General features: G+C 41.7%; 1 protein-coding gene and 1 pseudogene across 11 annotated transcripts in view; both read left to right on the forward strand.

Moving 5' to 3' along the window:
* The first annotated feature begins 304 nt into the window (after nucleotides 1-304).
* LOC100399884 (14-3-3 protein epsilon-like) lies at nucleotides 305-10106 on the forward strand (annotated as a pseudogene).
* A 1733-nt stretch (nucleotides 10107-11839) lies between these two features.
* The window catches only part of MAP9 (microtubule associated protein 9), a 30334-nt gene continuing 24902 nt past the window's right edge, over nucleotides 11840-17271 (forward strand). For 8 of the 11 annotated variants that reach the window (XM_035292822.3, XM_002745394.6, XM_035292827.3 and 5 more), the window contains exons 1-4: nucleotides 11840-11911; nucleotides 12790-12932; nucleotides 13986-14070; nucleotides 15226-15546. In XM_035292822.3, the coding sequence (XP_035148713.1) occupies nucleotides 12858-12932; nucleotides 13986-14070; nucleotides 15226-15546 (481 nt within the window). In that variant the 5' untranslated portion in view covers nucleotides 11840-11911; nucleotides 12790-12857. Of the gene's footprint in view, nucleotides 12311-12789; nucleotides 12933-13985; nucleotides 14071-15225; nucleotides 15547-17271 lie in introns of all 11 variants that reach the window. The other 3 variants (XM_035292823.3, XM_078367831.1, XM_035292825.3) reach the window with 2 other exon arrangements.

Below are 17271 nucleotides of genomic sequence, written 5' to 3' on the forward strand. Positions count from 1 at the left end.
CCTGCATCGTCATGCCGACTGCACTTGGGAGTCCACCACACCTCTGGTGTCCCTCTCTTCCCGGGTCTGCGGTCTAAGCCAGGCCCCTCTTGGTCTGAAAATTGTGCCCTGGGAGAGGGACACTGTCCCACAGGTTGGGGCAGAGACACCAGGACAGGCTGCTGGCTGGTCGGGGCTGCCGGGACACCATGCTCACCTTTCTCTGTAGTAGCCTTGATGGGGCCAGCTTCCCTACCGAATAGGATTTTCCAAGGTGTCTGGGGCTGGGGGTAGCTAGCAGGCGCCATCCTGGCTTGTTCCAGGCATGCCAGTCACTGGCCACCAACGGGGGCAGATGCAGGTACCATGTTCAGTAGGTGTATCTCCCAACCTCCCTCTTAGTCCTGATGGGTTTGTGCAGAGCCTGGTGTCAGAGTCCCCATGGGCTTCCTGGGCTAGGCCTGTCCCAATGATACCCCTAGCAAGTGGGGACAACAAGAAAGACCAGCTCATGTTGTCCAGCTTTGAGGTCTTGGAAGGACTGGCTACCAGTATGAGGGTAGGAAGTCAGTTTCCTCCGGGATCCAGAGAGCATATCAGCCAGCCTTGGGGTCAGGAAAGGAGTTCAGCCTTTCCACCAGCCACACAGGCCTGCAGTAGGATGGGGCTGGACTGGCCATGTGGGTCACTTGGGCCTAATGAAGGGAAAAGCAAGACCAGGGGGCAGTGGAGGGAGTGTGGGGAAAGCTGGTGGCCTAAGGAGAAGGCACTTCACAGAAGGGATCAGTATTATTGGTTTTCACACTGCTATAAAGAAATACCTGAGACTGGGTAATTTATAAAGAAAAGAGGTTTAATTGACTGATAAGTCACAACACTTACAGTCGTAGCGGAAGTAGAAGGGGAAGCAGGCACCTCCTTCACAAGGCGGCAGGAGGGAGTGAGTGGAGAATGAGGAAGTGCCACACTTTAAAACCATCAGCACTCCTGAGAACTCACCCACTATCAGGGGTACAGCATGGGGGAAGCTGCCCCCAAATCCAGTCACCTCCCACCGGGTTCTTCCCTTGACACATGAGGATTACAATTCAAAATGAGATTGGAGTGGGGACACAGAGCCAAATCTATCAGGGTCTCAGTCTGTCTTGCAGCTCCTCTGGGGCTGAGCTGAGTGCAGACTGCTGGCGCTATTCTACAGCACCTGGGGGCTCTGCCCCATATACCATCATCTGTTGCTTCCTGTGGTGGTGGCCTGCTTCCTCAAGAGGAGGGTGGATCTGCTTCTGCCAGCCTCCCTCAGGACCTTTTGGAGCCCTGGCCATCCTTCCATGGTGAGGGCATTAAACTGGGCTCCTTGACCTTCTTGCTGCTTGAGTGACAAGCCTCGAGTCATCCCTAGGTCTTGTTATTGCCCCTGCTTCTAAATGGAGAGTATTTTGCCAAACCTTCCTGGGAGAGGTCCTGTTATTTGTTCTATATTGGTAAGGCCAGGTTAAGGCATCTTGGCAAGCAGACAAGAGTGGCACCCAGGAAGGCTGGGTGTAGGGTGCTGGCCTTTGGGCTTACCTGGACCTGGGAATTACCAGAAAGCAGGGCTGTCAGGGCTAAACTCAGGAGAAGGTGGTTTATGCCAGTGGAGGGCCGGGGTGACTGGAGGGGTGTGGCTGGCTTTGGTGGGGGCATAAGTGAGAGCCAAGGTTTGTCAGCATGCAGCAGGGGCAGCTGGCACCTGGCCTAAGGGCTGTGGCGCCCAGGGTTTGCCCTTGGTTCCTGAATCCAGGGAAACTTCCAGAGCCTGGGTCTGGGGCTGCCTAGGGGTGGAGGTGGCGGGAGGCAGGGGGAGGGGCAGGAGAGGAGGCCTTGCATGACAGGGTGAAGGACAGAAAGCCGGCCAGGGACCAATTTGCAGTGGCTGCTCCCATCCCCACCTCTACCCCCAAACCCACCCCTGCCCCCACCCTGGTGCAGGGTCGGGCCTGGGCACGTGTCTTCTGCTTTGGCCTCAGCAGATCACAAGATGGAAGCTGGCAGTCCCGTGGGGGTGCCAAGTGAGCCAGCAGTGACCTGCAGCTTCTGCTTCCTGGAGTGTGGGATGCCCACTGGGAGAACATGAAAAGGCCCACAGCCCTGACCTTGAGGGCACTGGGAGATTGGGGACCAAGGTCCTGCAGCCCTGCGTGTACCCTGAAAAGTGGCCCAGGAGTCCTGCCTGAACAGTGGAAGGGAGGGAGAGGAAAAGGGAGAGAGAAGTGCAGAAGAAGGAGGGAGAAAGAGAGATAGGGAGAAGAGGGAGACAGAGAGAGAGAAAGAGAGATGGGGGGAGAGAGAGAGGAGGCTGAGAGGAAGAGGAGGGAAAGAGATAGGGAGGCAGAGAGAGACAGAGAGAGAGGTGGATGAGTAGGAGATTGAGTTCCCTTGATCGACTCTTGATCCCAGTTCCCAGTGAAAACTGTAGGTAGCCATCACCTAACCACACACGCAATGAAGTCTTCTGTTTGCTGCTTGCAGTCCCTGAGAACTCCTTCTCCTGGAGAATAAAACCTTCGGCTGCTGCCTTTCCTCGCTGGATTTTGGTTGTTTTCTGATGAATGGTGATGTCTCACCTATTGCCTTCCTGGGCGCAAGGATCCATCAAAGCTGACACCTCTTTTGGGGAAGCTCTGCAGTGCCTTCGTGTCACTAGACCTCCCAGGAAACTTGTGAACTTTACTTGGGCACTAAGTGGCTGGGTACACTGGGCTGGGGCTCTGTTTCTTTCACTAAGAGGGAGAGCCAAGAAAGTAACCAAAGCATGGTCTGCAGAGAAGGCACTTGTGCAAATACCAGGAGAACAAGGGGTCTGAGTTGTCTTCATTTCCCTTAAAAACACTCATTTCCTCCCATGCCTCCTTTGTGAGGGTATGAATCACACCGTTTGTGTGTGTGTGTGTGTGTGTGTGTGTGTGTGTGCGTGCATGCAGGTATATGCATGTGTATGTGTGTGTACGTTTCTGTGCATGTTGTGCATGTGTTTGTTTCAGGGGTTTCCAGTGGACAGGATTTGGGAGGGCAGCTCCAGCTCAAAGCTACACATCTCTCTGATAGAATGGTTAAGGTTTCTGGGACCACAGCAAGAGTGTTTTTATTTGCATCCATTTTTACTAAGGTTTAAACCTGTAGTTTTAGTGGCATGTAAATCTTAAGTTGCTTAACTTTTCTTAGAAGCATTTACGCCAGCAGTCTCCAAACTTTTTGGTACCGGAGACCAGTTTTGTGGAAGACATCCTCTCTACAGACCCAGGAGAAGGGGAAAAGATGATTTGGGGATGATTCAAGCCCACTACATTTATTGTGCACTTTATTTCTATTACCATTACGATGTGATATATAATGAAGTAATTATACAACTCATCATAATGGAGAATAAGTGGGAGCCCTGAGCTTGTCATCCTGCAACTAGATGGTCCCATCTAGGGGTGAGGGAGACAGTGACAGATCATCGGGCCTTAGATTCTCATAAGGAGTGGGTGCACAAAACCTCGATCCCTGGCATCCACAGTTCACAATAGGGTTTGTGCTCCCATGAGAATCTAATACCACCGCTGATCTGATAGCAGGCAGGGCTCATGCAGTAATGCAAGGGAGGAGAAGCTGTTTATACACATGAAGCTTTGCTCACTGGCTGGCTGCTCAACTCCTGCTGTGCAGCCTGGTTCCTAAGAGATGGGGAACCCTGATTTACCCAATAAAATACGTACATTATTATGCAAATTGAAATTATTCGCCCTGTACCACCAAAAATTGTCTTGCATAACTACACCCACGAGAAGGTTCCATAACACACTTTGGGAGCTGTAGACAGTAAGCCTGGAGCTCCATTGTGCATTCCATGTTTTCACCATCTGTGGGCTAACAGGCTGTGTTAGTTTGCTAGGGTGGTCTTTGCAGACACCTTCAATAACAGAATCTTACTGTCTCACAGTACTGGAGGCCCTGAGTCCAAGATCAAGTTGTCAGCAGTTGGATCCCTTCTGAGGGTGGGGCAGCAAGGCTGTATTCCAGGCCTGTCTACTGACGTGTGGGTGGCTGTCTTCTCCCTGTGACTCTTCATTAAGGGTGATTCTGGTGAGGGCTCAGCAGATGAGAGCTGGAGAGAATGTTTGTAAAATATGGAGGGAGCCAGGCGTGGTGTCTCATGCCTGGAATCTTAGCACTTTGGGAGGCTGAGGCAGGAGGAGTGCTTGAGGCCAATAGTTCAAGACCAACCTGGCCAATATAGGGAGACCCAGTCTCTAAAAAGTATATGTATGTATGTATGTAAATATACGTATATATATATGTATTCCATATATATGGACTTCTTTTCTATATATATATATGAAAGGAAAAGTTCATTCTGACAAAGTCTCAGATGGAAATGAAGAACGTTATTGGAAACTGGAGAAAAGGTGACAATTGTCATCAAGTGACAAAGAACTTGGTTGCATTGTGTTCACGTCCAAGTGTTTTCTGGGAGGCAGAACTTGTGAATGATGAAACTAAAATTTGCTAGAAGAAATATCTAAGCAAAATAGTGAAGCAGCATCTTGATTCTCTTGAATGTGTAGAGGAAAATGAAAGAAAAGAGGAGTGATTTAGAGACCAAAGTTATCATCAAAAGGGACACAGAACTTAAAGATTTGGAAAACTTTGAGCCTTCTCAGCCTGTCCACGTTTTAACAAATAAGAAAATGAGAACACATGGACACAGAAAGGGGAGTACTAAACACTGGGGTCTATTGGGGGGAAAAGGGGAGGGACAGTGGGAGGGGGAGGTAGGGAGGGATAGCCTGGGGAGAAAAGCCAAATGTGGGTGAAGGGGAGAAGAAAAGAAAGCACACTGCCATGTGTGTACCTACGCAACTGTCTTGCATGCTCTGCTCATGTACCCCAAATCCTATAATCCAATAAAAAATTTAAAAAAAAAAAAAAAAAGAAAGAAAGTGTCTTTGGGAGAGAACACAAAGGGTGTGGGTTAACAGACATGGATCAGGGCTGTGCTATTTGCCGGGACAATGAGAGACCCTGAAGGCATTTTGTAGATCGCTTGGGCTGCACTTTCATCACAGGCTCATGGTGCCAGAGCAGTGAGGGCAGTACGGTTTCCAAGGAAGGCCCTAGGTTGCACTGGGGTCCTTGGGGCTTGCTTCCCAGCAATCATTGAAGTCACTGGCCTCCAATTTCTGGTGTGGCACCCCTTGGCTGCTGCCCCAAGTGTTGCTCAATGGGTCCTGGTGCAGTGGAGGATGTGATGTCACCCCTCCAGAAGGCACAGGCAGAAACTACACCTTGGCAGCATCTACGTGGTGCTAATTCTGCAGGTGTGCAGATTTTTCTTTTCCCTCATAGAAACGGTGGAGGCAATGAAGAAATTAGCAGGGATGAATGTGGAGCTGACGGTGGAAGGACCTTCTATCTGTTGAAATATAAATGTGATTGTAGCTAGAAGAGCCTTTTGGAGAATAATCAGCAGCGTTGAACAGAAAGAAACAAGGGAGGAGAAGACAAGCTTAAAAATGATTCGGGAATATCGGCAAACGGTGAGATTGTTGTACAACAGTCCCGCCTTATCCGGAGTTTGAGTTACCCGTGGTACAGTACAGTAAGATATTTTGAGAAAAAAAGAGACATTTATATTCATATAACTTTTATTACAGTATGTTGTAACTATTCTGTGATTCATCTTTTACTGTGCCTAGTTTAGAAATTCAACCTTACCATGGGTATGTATGCATAGGACAAAACATAGTATACACAGGATTTGGTATTATCCATGGTTTCAGCACCGCCACCAGGGGGTCTGCCAATGGACCCCTCTCAGATAAAGCAGAACGATTGTACTTTCAAGAAAAATGATGAGTTTTTTTAAAGAATATGTAAATTTGTCCCATTCCTCTTTTTATTGACAGACTCCATTTTTATATCCAATGTTGTAGTTTTTAATCTTTGGGTTTTATACAACAGAAGTTATTTTGAAGAGAGAGGGTTATTGTTACCTGAATATGTCCCAGTTTTTGCCTTTTAATTTTGTAGTTTTAGAAAATGTCTCCAAGGAAAGGGAGGCTTATTTCTTTTGAGTGTCTGGCTTAAGTCACGGGCTTATATCTGTCGGTAATTTGGCCATAGCCATTGGCATTTTAGGCCACAGCCTAGTGCACAAATGCTTATACATGTAGTATACATTTTATATCTTAGTAGATTTTTGTTTTTTGCTCGTGTGGATTAGGCCACAGAATATTTCAGAGCAGAGGCAAAGAACTTTTTATCCTGGAAGCTCCCAAGGGTGGTGGTCAATTTTGAGCACTAGACAGCCAGACAACAAATTTAATTTTTGTTTTTCTTCTGTTAACTAAAACTCTTCACTGACTACCAGAAATGATGATTCGTTGCAATTTAACAAGGATTTGTGTTCCTCTTGTGTGCCACACAATTTGCCTAGGTACTGTGAGTGTAAAGATGAAACATATGATTACTATCCTTATGGAGGCTCAGTCTAGTTATTTTTTTTTTAAACAGAATGAAACATATCAGAGTGGGACGCTGTAAGGGTAAGGATGATTTAATGAAGTTATTTCACATATTGTATACACACACACACACACACACACACACAAAGTGTTTCTTATTATAGCTCTTGTTCAAAAAAGTTTGATAGCCATTACTCTAGTGCAGTGGTTTTCAATTGAGGTGATTTTGTCCTTCCAGGGGATATTTGACAGTGTCTAGAGATATTTTTGATTGTCACAGCTTGGAAGGTGCTACTGGCATCTAATGGGGTGGAGAGTGGGCTGCTGCTGACCATTCTACTATGCACAAGACAGTTCCCACAGCAAAGAATGATTCTGTCCACACTGCCAATAATGCTGCTGTTGACAAACTGATTCTAGTGGAAGATACCGGCACGTAAACACATGAAAGGGAATACGGGAGGGAATTAGAGGGAAGATGGAAAGTGAGCTTGGTAGGGAGAGGGAAAGGTGGGGGAAACACAGTTACTGACTCGCCAGCCCTACTGGGCGCTGTCCTGAGTGGGGAAATAATTTTATTCTATATGTTTATGCAAAGTGTCATAAATACACTGGCACTGGAAGGGGTAGGTATTATCCCAACCTATGAATGCACAAACTGGAGTTTTGAGTGTTTAAGTAACATACCTGAGGTCACACAGGAAGTTGTGAGCTGGGGCCGGGAATGGTGGCTCAGCAGTCCGGGAGATGGAGGCAGGAGGATCGCTTGAGCCAGTAGTCGGAAAAATAAAATGAGACCCCCGTCTCTAAAAATAAAGTTGTAAGCTGGAATTGATGCTACTATTACTCTGAAGTACGCTGGGTCAAAGAATTTGGATGATCAATGGACAAGTTTTTTGTCTCAGAGGAATGAAGAAGTGAGAAAGTTGAAAGTGCAGAAGAAAGAAATCCATGAGCTACACTGTGGGATTTTGGCTAGCTAGGAAAGAGAAGCAGGAAGCAAAGACAGCAACGCATAAATCGGGGAAAGATGTGAAAAGCTCAAGAGTCTGGATGTCTTAGATGAGATACATGCATAAGAAAGAAAGAAAGAAAGAAAGAAAGAAAGAAAGAAAGAAAGAAAGGAAGGAAGGAAGGAAGGAAGGAAGGAAGGAAGGAAGGAAGGAAGGAAGGAAGGAAGGAAGGAAGGAAGGAAAGGAAGGAAGGAAAGAAAGAAAGAAAGGAAGGAAAGAAAAGAGAAAGAAAGAGAGAGAAAGAGAGAGAGAAAGAAAGAAAAGGTTAAAAAAAAGAAGAGTCTGGATGTCTTGATGAGTTTCTAAATAGAAATAGCAAGAGAAGAGGAACTACAAAAGAAAGCCATGGACCTTTTGGAGTAGGGTATTACAGTTTAAGCCTTCTAGTACAAACAGCACAATTAGGGGTATGGATAATAGAAAGTCTTGGAGTAGAGAGCAAAGAACTCTGTTGAATAGGACATGACCTTGGTGTGATCTCAGCTATTGAATAGGTTGGCTGTGGATACTCAGTGAACGTGGGAGAAGGGCCTAGAGATTTATTGACGACAGAAACAGAGAAACAGAATGTAGAATATTGGCTTGTGAGGAGGAAGGGTTTGGAGTAAGAAGTGAGTAGTTATTGAGTATGTGTGGACCTAGGAGAACTTAGAAATCTTCCTTCTCCTAGAGCAGTCTCTATTTGAAAAGCCCTCAGGGAGGTAGTTTATTCAGAAAACAGTTTTGCTTAGCTAAGATAAGGATGCAATTATAGAAGAAAAAGTGAGAGAATGTTTTATAGTGAAAAGGAGGTTCCAGGAGCATGAGAGGAACCTGGAAAAGTTTAACAGTAGTGCCATGAGTTAATAGAAAATAGGGAGCATATTCTATCCTGGGCATGTGTGTGTAGAGGTGGTGTACATTTTCAGCATCATAAATGGATAGAGATGAGTAGCAATAGTAACTTTGGTCCACAGGTTTTTGGTGTCTTAACTAGTTATAGATCTCTACCACTAAAGGAATTGCCTGTTGAACATTGTTAGGAATGTGAGGACTGGGGGCAAACTGCCTGGGTTTGAATTTTGATTCTGTCCCTTACAACCTGTCTGGGTTCAAATCCTAGCTTTGTTTATTAAGTTCTTTTAAGTTGATGATCTTTGGGCAAATGTCTTAGCTTCTGTTTGCTCATGTAAATGGACACAATGGTTGCTACCATGTGAAATAAGTTAATTCATGTAATTGCCCAGCATTTACCAAGAAGCAAAGAAGCATCAGTGTTCAGTTTTAGTCATTGGCAATTCTGTAGCTGGACTGTGAGTGGGGGTGTGTGTGTGTGTGTGTGTGTGTGTAGCACTTAATAGCATTCATTAAGGAAAAGACACTTTTTATAACTGAGGGGCATTTTTCATTTGTTTTTGTGTCAAGACAGAAGAAGACAGTTTGGAAGATATGAATTCTGTTTAATACTAAGCTCTCTTCCTCAAACCAGAGGACATAGAATGTCTAAAAATTTATAGAATTTCTAGACTTAAACAATCTGATTTTTTTTAAATTTGTTTTTGTTTTTGTTTTCTCAGGTTGAGACTGAGCTAATTTGTTGTGACATTCTTGACGTACTGGAAAAATACCTCATTCCAGCAGCTAATATTGGCAAATCCAAAGTTTTCTATTATAAAATGCAGGTTCTATGCTAGAATGGAAAATGTAAGATTAAAAGTTGGTCTTTTTAGTATCCTGACTCTTTTCTAGGTAGGTTTTCAACTTTTATTTAAGAATAATTGTTTAATGTTAGAAAGATCATTAATGTTAGAATAAAAAGATGGTCAGGCTATTATAAAAATGTATTAGGTTTTGCTTTACTTATTTATATTCTTTTGCTTTCATGGGACCCATCCCATTTCCCTCCCCTAAATGACCATACATTTCACAGTGCTATCTTAATGTTTTATATATAATTTTTGTTTCATGATTAATACATTGTCGTGCCATTCCTTGGAACCACTGGCTTGTTTAATTGTAGTCTAACAAGTGATAATTTTGTGGAGTTTTAGAGGCTCCTCAGTTAATTTCTGTGGGCTTTTTATTTACATTTAGTAATATGAAATTTCTAAGGAAAAAAAATGAAACAAAGCCAACCATTCCTGAGAGCGTTTAATGTTATTGAACTGTTGAAGCACACCTGTTGTTACATATATTTTTGTCACATATTTTACATAACATAAAACAATCAGCTTATTTTCCTTTAAAAATCATTGTTTCTCATTAAAAAAATTTTTTTTTGATTTTTCTTTAGGACAGGGGACTACCACAGGTATCTGGCAGAATTTGCCACAGGAAATGACAGGAAGGAGGCTCAGGGAAATAGCTTAGTGGATTATAAAGCTGCTAGTGATATTGCAATGACAGAACTTCCCCCAACGCTTCCCGTTCGCTTAGATCTTGCTCTCGGCTGGGCGCGGTGGCTCACACCTGTAATCCCAGCACTTTGGGAGACTAAGGCAGAAGGATCACGAGGTCAAAAGATCGAGACCATCCTGCCCATCATGGTCAACATGGTGAAACCCCGTCTCTAAAAAAAAAAAAAAAAGCTCTCATTTTTTCCGTATTCTACTATGAAATTCTTAATTCCCCTGACAGTGCCTGCAGATAAGTTGTGGGGAAGAACAAAAGCTCTTGGTGTGAAGAAGGTGTGATAGTTAATACTGTCAACTTGATTGGATTGAAGGATGCAAAGTACTGCTCCTGGGTGTGTCTGTGAGGGTGTTGCCAAAGGAGATTAACATTGAGTCAGTGGGCTTGGAAAGGCAGACCTACCCTCAATCTGGGTGGGCACCATCTAATCAGCTGCCAGCACAGCCAGAATAAAAGCAGGCAGAAGAATGTGAAAAGAGGAGACTGGCTTAGCCTCCCAGCCTACATCTTTCTCCCATGCTGGATACTTCCTGCTCTCAAACATCAGACCGCAAGTTCTTCAGCTTTGGAACTCAAACTGGCTTCCTTGTTCCTCAGCTTGCAGATGGCCTATTGTGGGACTCTTGTGAGTTAATATATATATATATATGTTTGTATATTATATAATTATATATATACTATATATCCAGTGACACGTTTGGGCCAAAGAGCAGTGTTGGGTATGGGAGAGACTCAAGCTGGGGAAGAAGTCACTTCCTCCAGGAGACACTGTTTCCTGGCAACAGTCTTTCATCTCCCTTATTAGCCCTTCCCCTTTATATATATATCCTATTAGTTCTGTCCCTCTAGAGAACCCTGACTAATACAGCGTTGTATTTTACTAAATTTCATATTTCTTGTTATGCATATTGTTTTCCAATACATTGATTTATTAAGTTTATATCTCAGCGTGATTTGTGTATACAAAATTGAATAAGTGAAATATTAGCATATTTTAGAGATGTGGAAAAAATGTCAGGTACGAGTTTAATTATTAGTCAATGTATTCAGTCAGACAATTCAACTAGGATTAAGCTTTTTAAAAATTAAAAATAGTAACAATTCATGTTATTTTAAAGATTTTCAATAAATATTTTTGGTTTTTATTTGTTTTAAGATTTATCTATGCTAATTAAATGATGTTTATTTCGCTTACTTCAGTAGCACATAGACTTTTAGCTTAGTGGATCATTTTGTGTGTCTGGTTTGATTCGAATAAGATTACTCACTAAGTATACAAAGGGGGAAATTTTACATTAAAGTTAACGTCAAATGGTCTTTCAGTTGTGTCCAAAGGCGTCGACTTCTCTCCAGGACCCTTGCAGCTTAGTTGCATAAACAGCGTATCTAATACCGAATGCAATTCCAGGCACCCTTCTAAGCATTCCACTTGCATTATTTCATTCAATTTTACAGCAACCTTTCAGGTGGTTATTATGAGTACACTTTTTTTCCCCCAGAAGAAGAAACTGAGTCATAAAGGCCTTAACTTGGGACAATCACTTGTGTAGGAAAGGGGCACCAGGATTCAAACGTGCTGTCTGAAACAGGATTCTGCAAACGTCACTACCGTACTATTCTGTCCCATCCACTGACACTGTACCTCAATTCTCAGAACTTCACGTCCTAACTGGGGCAAAACGGCAAAAGTGCTCTACCTGCAACATGTGCAGATAATGACCCTTACTCGTATTGGCCAGGGTAAGGCTATCTGGGTGGGAGTTGGGCGGGTCCTGTCTCCTAGGCAACAGCACGTGCACACAAGCGGCCAATAATGCACCCCTCTCCCGGACCCAGGAAGGTGATGTCACTTCCTTCGTCTGGTTGGTTGCCCCAGCGACACGTTGGGCCGAAGAGCGGTGTTGGGTACCAGAGAGACGGGAAGTCACTTCCTCCCGGAGACGCTGTTTCCTAGCAACCTCCCTCTGCTTCGGTTATTAGTCCCTCCTTCTCGCTTGGTCCAGGAGCGGCTCTGCGGGCGCTGCCAGGCCCAGGCAGCCCAAGGTGAGCAGCTCCTACCCGAGGCCAGGCTCTTGGTTCTCAGGGTACCGGGGAACTCGCCGCGGGCGTCGGGTGCTGGGAACAGAAAGCAGGACCTGGAGGCCACTAGAGATCCGGACAGAGACCACGCTTGTGCGTGTACCGGCCTGGCGTTCGCTAGGCGTTCAACCTACGGCGGGGTGAGGAACAGGCGGGCACCCGGACGCCACCTGGCCTGGCCGGGGACTGAACCCGGGAGCGCACCGTTACGGCGGCCCTGCCAGGCCTCTGTTCCGAGGTCGGGAAACCGTGATTTTAATGCGGCTCATCGCGAAAGCTTCGTCTTTTTGTTTTACCTGGCTCTCTCAACGCTTTTGTGAGAGGAAAAAGTGGCTTGCGATGAATATCGCTGGCTGTTCGCGGGTCAGCATGACGATCTTTTTCTTTGAATAGCGCTATATTTAAATATATGAACACATTTTTTTGGTGGTGGTGCTCATAATTTTACGTCGGCTATCCTTTTGATGGCCTTTTAAATAAGGCATGACTTATTTTGAAGGTAATATTATACTTTAGAAGAGAGGTGAAAAATAAGGTGCTCTGTTTTAATTGAGAGCGTTTTGTGGTATTACCATGTAACCATTTATTTGCTGAATTTGTAAGTAGTTGCAAAACTATTTTAGGATAATTTTCATATGATTTTTTTTTTTAACAAGCTTGTTGTGAGAATTTGACACTTCTTTACTAGAACTCCTTTTACATTTTTAAGTGAAAATCTAGCCTAATGTTCATATGAGATGCTTTTCTTAGTTGGTTTGACTTTTAGGGAAAGAGTAGAATCAAATGTAGTAAAATAAATTCTCAAGTATGCAAAGTCTGTTTTTTTTTTTTTTATATTTCAGCCACTATCAGAAGTTGAATTATTTTAACAATTAGCTATTTTATAAAGGTAAAGAGACAGAAATACACTATGTGTGATGAAGTTTTTAGCACCACTTTGGCATATACAAAGAGTCCGAAAGTTACCAAAAGAACTACTTTCCAGGTAAAGTATTTCAAAGTATTTTTATTTTGAGTTATTTCACAGTGTAAGCACTGTATTAGATGTGTAGAAATTGGTGATTCTAGGAACAGTCCTTTACAAAGAAGGGGCAAATCTTTCATTTCTTTTGAGGTTTTGCACATGATCATGTTTGTGCTTCATCCATTATTACAAACTCCCCTATATGGTTTTAAGATCACCAAAGTAGCCTCAATGTTAGGTTCCTAGTAAGTTAAGTTGGATAGCCACCTTAAATTGCCATTTTTATATAAAAATTTTTTTTCTGTTGTAACATAATGTTTAAATTTTTTCTGTTGAGTCACTACAATTTTGAACTCAGCCTGAGTTTGCAATATTGATTGCATCCATTTCTGAAATACGCTGAGACAAGAGCTCTTAAAAATACCAATTTCTTTCAAAAGGCCAGGGTTTTTTTTTTGATACATTCTTTTATTTTATTTTTTTTTGAGATGGAGTTTCGCTCTTGTTACCCAGGCTGGAGTGCAATGGCGCGATCTCGGCTCACTGCAACCTCTGCCTCCTGGGTTCAGGCAGTTCTCCTCCCTCAGCCTCCCGAGTAGCTGGGACTACAGGCACACGCCACCATGCCCAGCTAATTTTTTTTTTTGTATTTTTAGTAGAGACGGGGTTTCACCATGTTGACCAGGATAGTCTCGATCTCTTGACCTCTTGATCTACCTGCCTCGGCCTCCCAAAGTGCTGGGATTACAGGCGTGAGCCACCGCACCCAGCTGATAAATTCTAATCTAAATTGAGCCCCTTCTTGTTTGTTACCCTCCAGCTCTAATCACAACCTGCAATTAATTTATTTGATGTCTGTCTCCTGTAGTTTAACTGCAAGCTCTGTGTTGCTCTGCATTGAGTTTTAGGCATAAAGTGGGTACATGGTATAAAGTGAGCTTGCAGGGAATATTTGTTAGATGAATGAAACTGAAGTTTGTAAGCAGGTATTAATCAAGCATTGTTTAAAGAATTACTTGTAAATATGATACCTCCATTGTTTGCCTGGAAATTGATTTCAGTATCTCATTTCAGGATGAGCTAATAAGAGCAATTACAGCTCGCTCAGCCAGACAAAGGAGTTCTGAATACTCAGAAGACTTTGACAGTGATGAGATTGGTATGTGGCAGTGTGGAAAAATGAACCACTTTTCTTCTTTTTGCTTCCTTAGTTTTGTATTTAGCCAGCACCCCCACCAACCCACTTTCCCAAATCACTTATGTGAAAATAATACCCATGCATTCACTAGTTTTAGATTTTCAACTTTTTAATTAGTAGAAAGCCACTCTTAATTTTCAAGAAGTTGTATGATTTTTCTTGTTGTGTTTTTTTTTTTCTGAATGTGTATATGAAAATATAAATTAATTGATCCCAGGTTTGCAGCAAAAGGAGGGCTGCCAGTGGTAAACCGCATTGGAGAAGACAGATTCATCTTTAAGATATCAACCCTAGGAGGTGCTACAGCTAGTTAGCAACTAGGTCCCTTGCTGCACATTGGACGTACTTTATAATGCTTGCTATAAATCGGATTTTTTTTTTGGCTATGATAATGGGTCAATTTAAAAACCACAGACTCTTCGTGTTTCATATATCAGTACTATTATAATTTAATTTGGTTTCTCTTAGCCATGTAAAAATATTAACATTTTAGTTTCAGTTGTAAGCATATGGAATTCTAAACTTCATGTTTTATTCTTTAAATTTGGTGAATAATTGTTAATGATTTCTGTAAAACCAATCATAACTGCAGTTAAATCACTGCTGTATAGTTAGCTTAACATTCCTTATGATTCTTAGTAAAGCTAATATTCTGTTGTGGATGAAATTGTAGTTCCAAAAGTTTTAAGGAAAAAAATAGTAATTACTAATTAAATTCTTCATTTACAAATGTTCTTGATTTCATATGATGAAGTAATTTGCAAATAAAAGTTTTACAGTCCAAAATCGAAGTTAAAAGCTACATGGGTGATTGTCAGGGACCTTTGGACGAATTTTTCCAGAGCAAACACAGTGTTTACTGTCCTACAGATATACAATAAATACATTTTGAATAAATTAATGAAATTGGAACTATTATTTCATAAATGTCAATGAAACATGCCTGAGTTAGCTGTGTTTTTAGAGCTGCAGGTTTATTTATAAAATACATTTGTGCCTATTCGTTGTTGTAATTTTGTTTGTAGTTTTTAAGGTAACCTTTTTGATTAAGTTAATATAACATTGACAATTTCAAAAAAATACTGTTGAAAACATTTTTTCTTTTCACTTTTTCAGTTTCTATAGGTGATTTTTCCGACACTTCAGCAGATGAAAATTCAGTTAATAAAAAAATAAATGACTTTCATATATCAGATGATGAAGAAAAGAATCCTTCAAAACTATCTTTTTTGAAAACCAAGAAATCAAACAGTAACATAATCGAAGATGAGCCAGTATGTGCTGTCAAAAATGATGAGGAAACAGCACCTGAAGGGTGTGAAGACATTGCTGTAAAATTCCTCTCTGAATCTCAAAATAAGGATGAGGAATTTGAAAAAGACAAAATAAAAATGAAACCTAAACCCAGAATTCGCTCAATTAAAAGCACATCTTCAGGTAATTTGTTAGGATTACTGTAATTGCATTTCTTGAAAGTTTATTTGAAAATAATCAGTCCCAAAACTTTTTATATGGTGGCTAGTATATATTTAAGAACAAAAGACAGACTTAACTTCAGTGTTACACACCTGTTGTATTTTGTCTCGCATCTAGGCTGTTGCCTGATAGAAAGCCAGAGCACCGTTAGTTATCCATAACAGCCGTCACTGTAGCCCTCCACACACCTAGACCTGTGAGTTTCAGTTCTGTTTGCAGGCATGGAACTGGAACAGAATCCTGTCTAATCCCTCTCACACTCCAGAGATTAGTTACAGCAATATCGGGACTAATCCTTAGAACAGTCATTGCTATACCAACATTGAGCCAGAAAATTTTCTTGACATTTGTATATTTGAAGGATGAGTTATGTTGTTGCTGCTGCTGTTAGTTGAAGCTTCCAGGTGTTCCTTGAGAGAATCTCCATTTGATCTCTGTATGTATGAAAATCTACTAAGATTCAGTTTTCCAAAGGAAAGTTCTTTGTGATCTGAGAATACAGTAAATTTTCCACAATTCTACTGAACTTTAAGCATAAAGGAACAAAGATAGAATGAAACAAGAGACCAAGCCCTCTCATGGCCTGGGCTACCATTCATGAACTTGTACATGCACATTTAAGGGTTTTGTGTTTTTCAGTCTTCTTTCTATTTTATAAAGGAATTATTAGTTGATGTTAACTTTCATAAAAGTCTCCTTCCATATCATGAGTAAATACAGTGCTGGTAAATATTTCATACTTTGCTTATTGGATACTAGTGGTAACATCAGACAGAATTTTATTTCAGGCATGTATTAGGGATCTACTCCTTTCTTCTTGACCCCACAATCTCATTAACTTTGAAATGAGCAAAGGATCTAAGCAGACCAAAGAACACTAGAATAATGTCCAGGACACAGGGGAAAAAGCCACTGTGTGTTAGTTATATATGACTTCAGCAAGTAAGTTAAGCTTCACTATCTTCATGATGAAGAAGCTAAAAAAGCCCTCTTTCTATTCCTGCAAAATTGTTGTGAGAATTTATTGAAGTACATCTCATAAACTATAAAAAAAAAAACTACAGAAATGCAAACAGGAGGCGTAATTAAACAGAATTAACTTGTTAAAATGTGCCTTCCAAGTAGAGTGAGTGAAATCAAAGCTGGAGAGAAGAGGTACATAATTGAACTTTGTTATTGAGAAAATGCTAGCATATAGCAGCTAAAAATTTGTTTGAGACAGGTGGATGTATATACTTAGAAGTTTATGGTAGATAATTAGGAAAGCAATAATCCATCTATTTCATACCTTAAAAGCAACAAACAAAGAAACCTGCCTGTGGTGGGTTAAAAGGGTTCAAATGAATCAGGAAATACTGTATTTTAACCACAAGGTGGCATCAGGATCCTAAATGCTATATGCAATATTATATTCAGCATGTGTAATATAAAAATAATTACCTAACTAGGTAATTGTATACATTAATTACCAAAAGAGCATTTTTCTTAAAGTATAGGCATTTTTTTTCTTTCTGGGAACTTGACAGTACTTCTGGAAGTGGGATTGTTGTAGAAAATTTATTATAGTTGTCATTCTCAGCTTCTTCATGTTGAAGAGTAAAAATTGAGGCTAGTGTTCCTAAATAATATTTGGCATATAGAATATATTAAGTGTTTAAATGAATAAGTTTATATATGAATGATTTA

The sequence above is a fragment of the Callithrix jacchus genome, chromosome 3 (genome assembly GCF_049354715.1).
Source record: "Callithrix jacchus isolate 240 chromosome 3, calJac240_pri, whole genome shotgun sequence".
Classification (NCBI taxonomy): domain Eukaryota; kingdom Metazoa; phylum Chordata; class Mammalia; order Primates; family Cebidae; genus Callithrix; species Callithrix jacchus.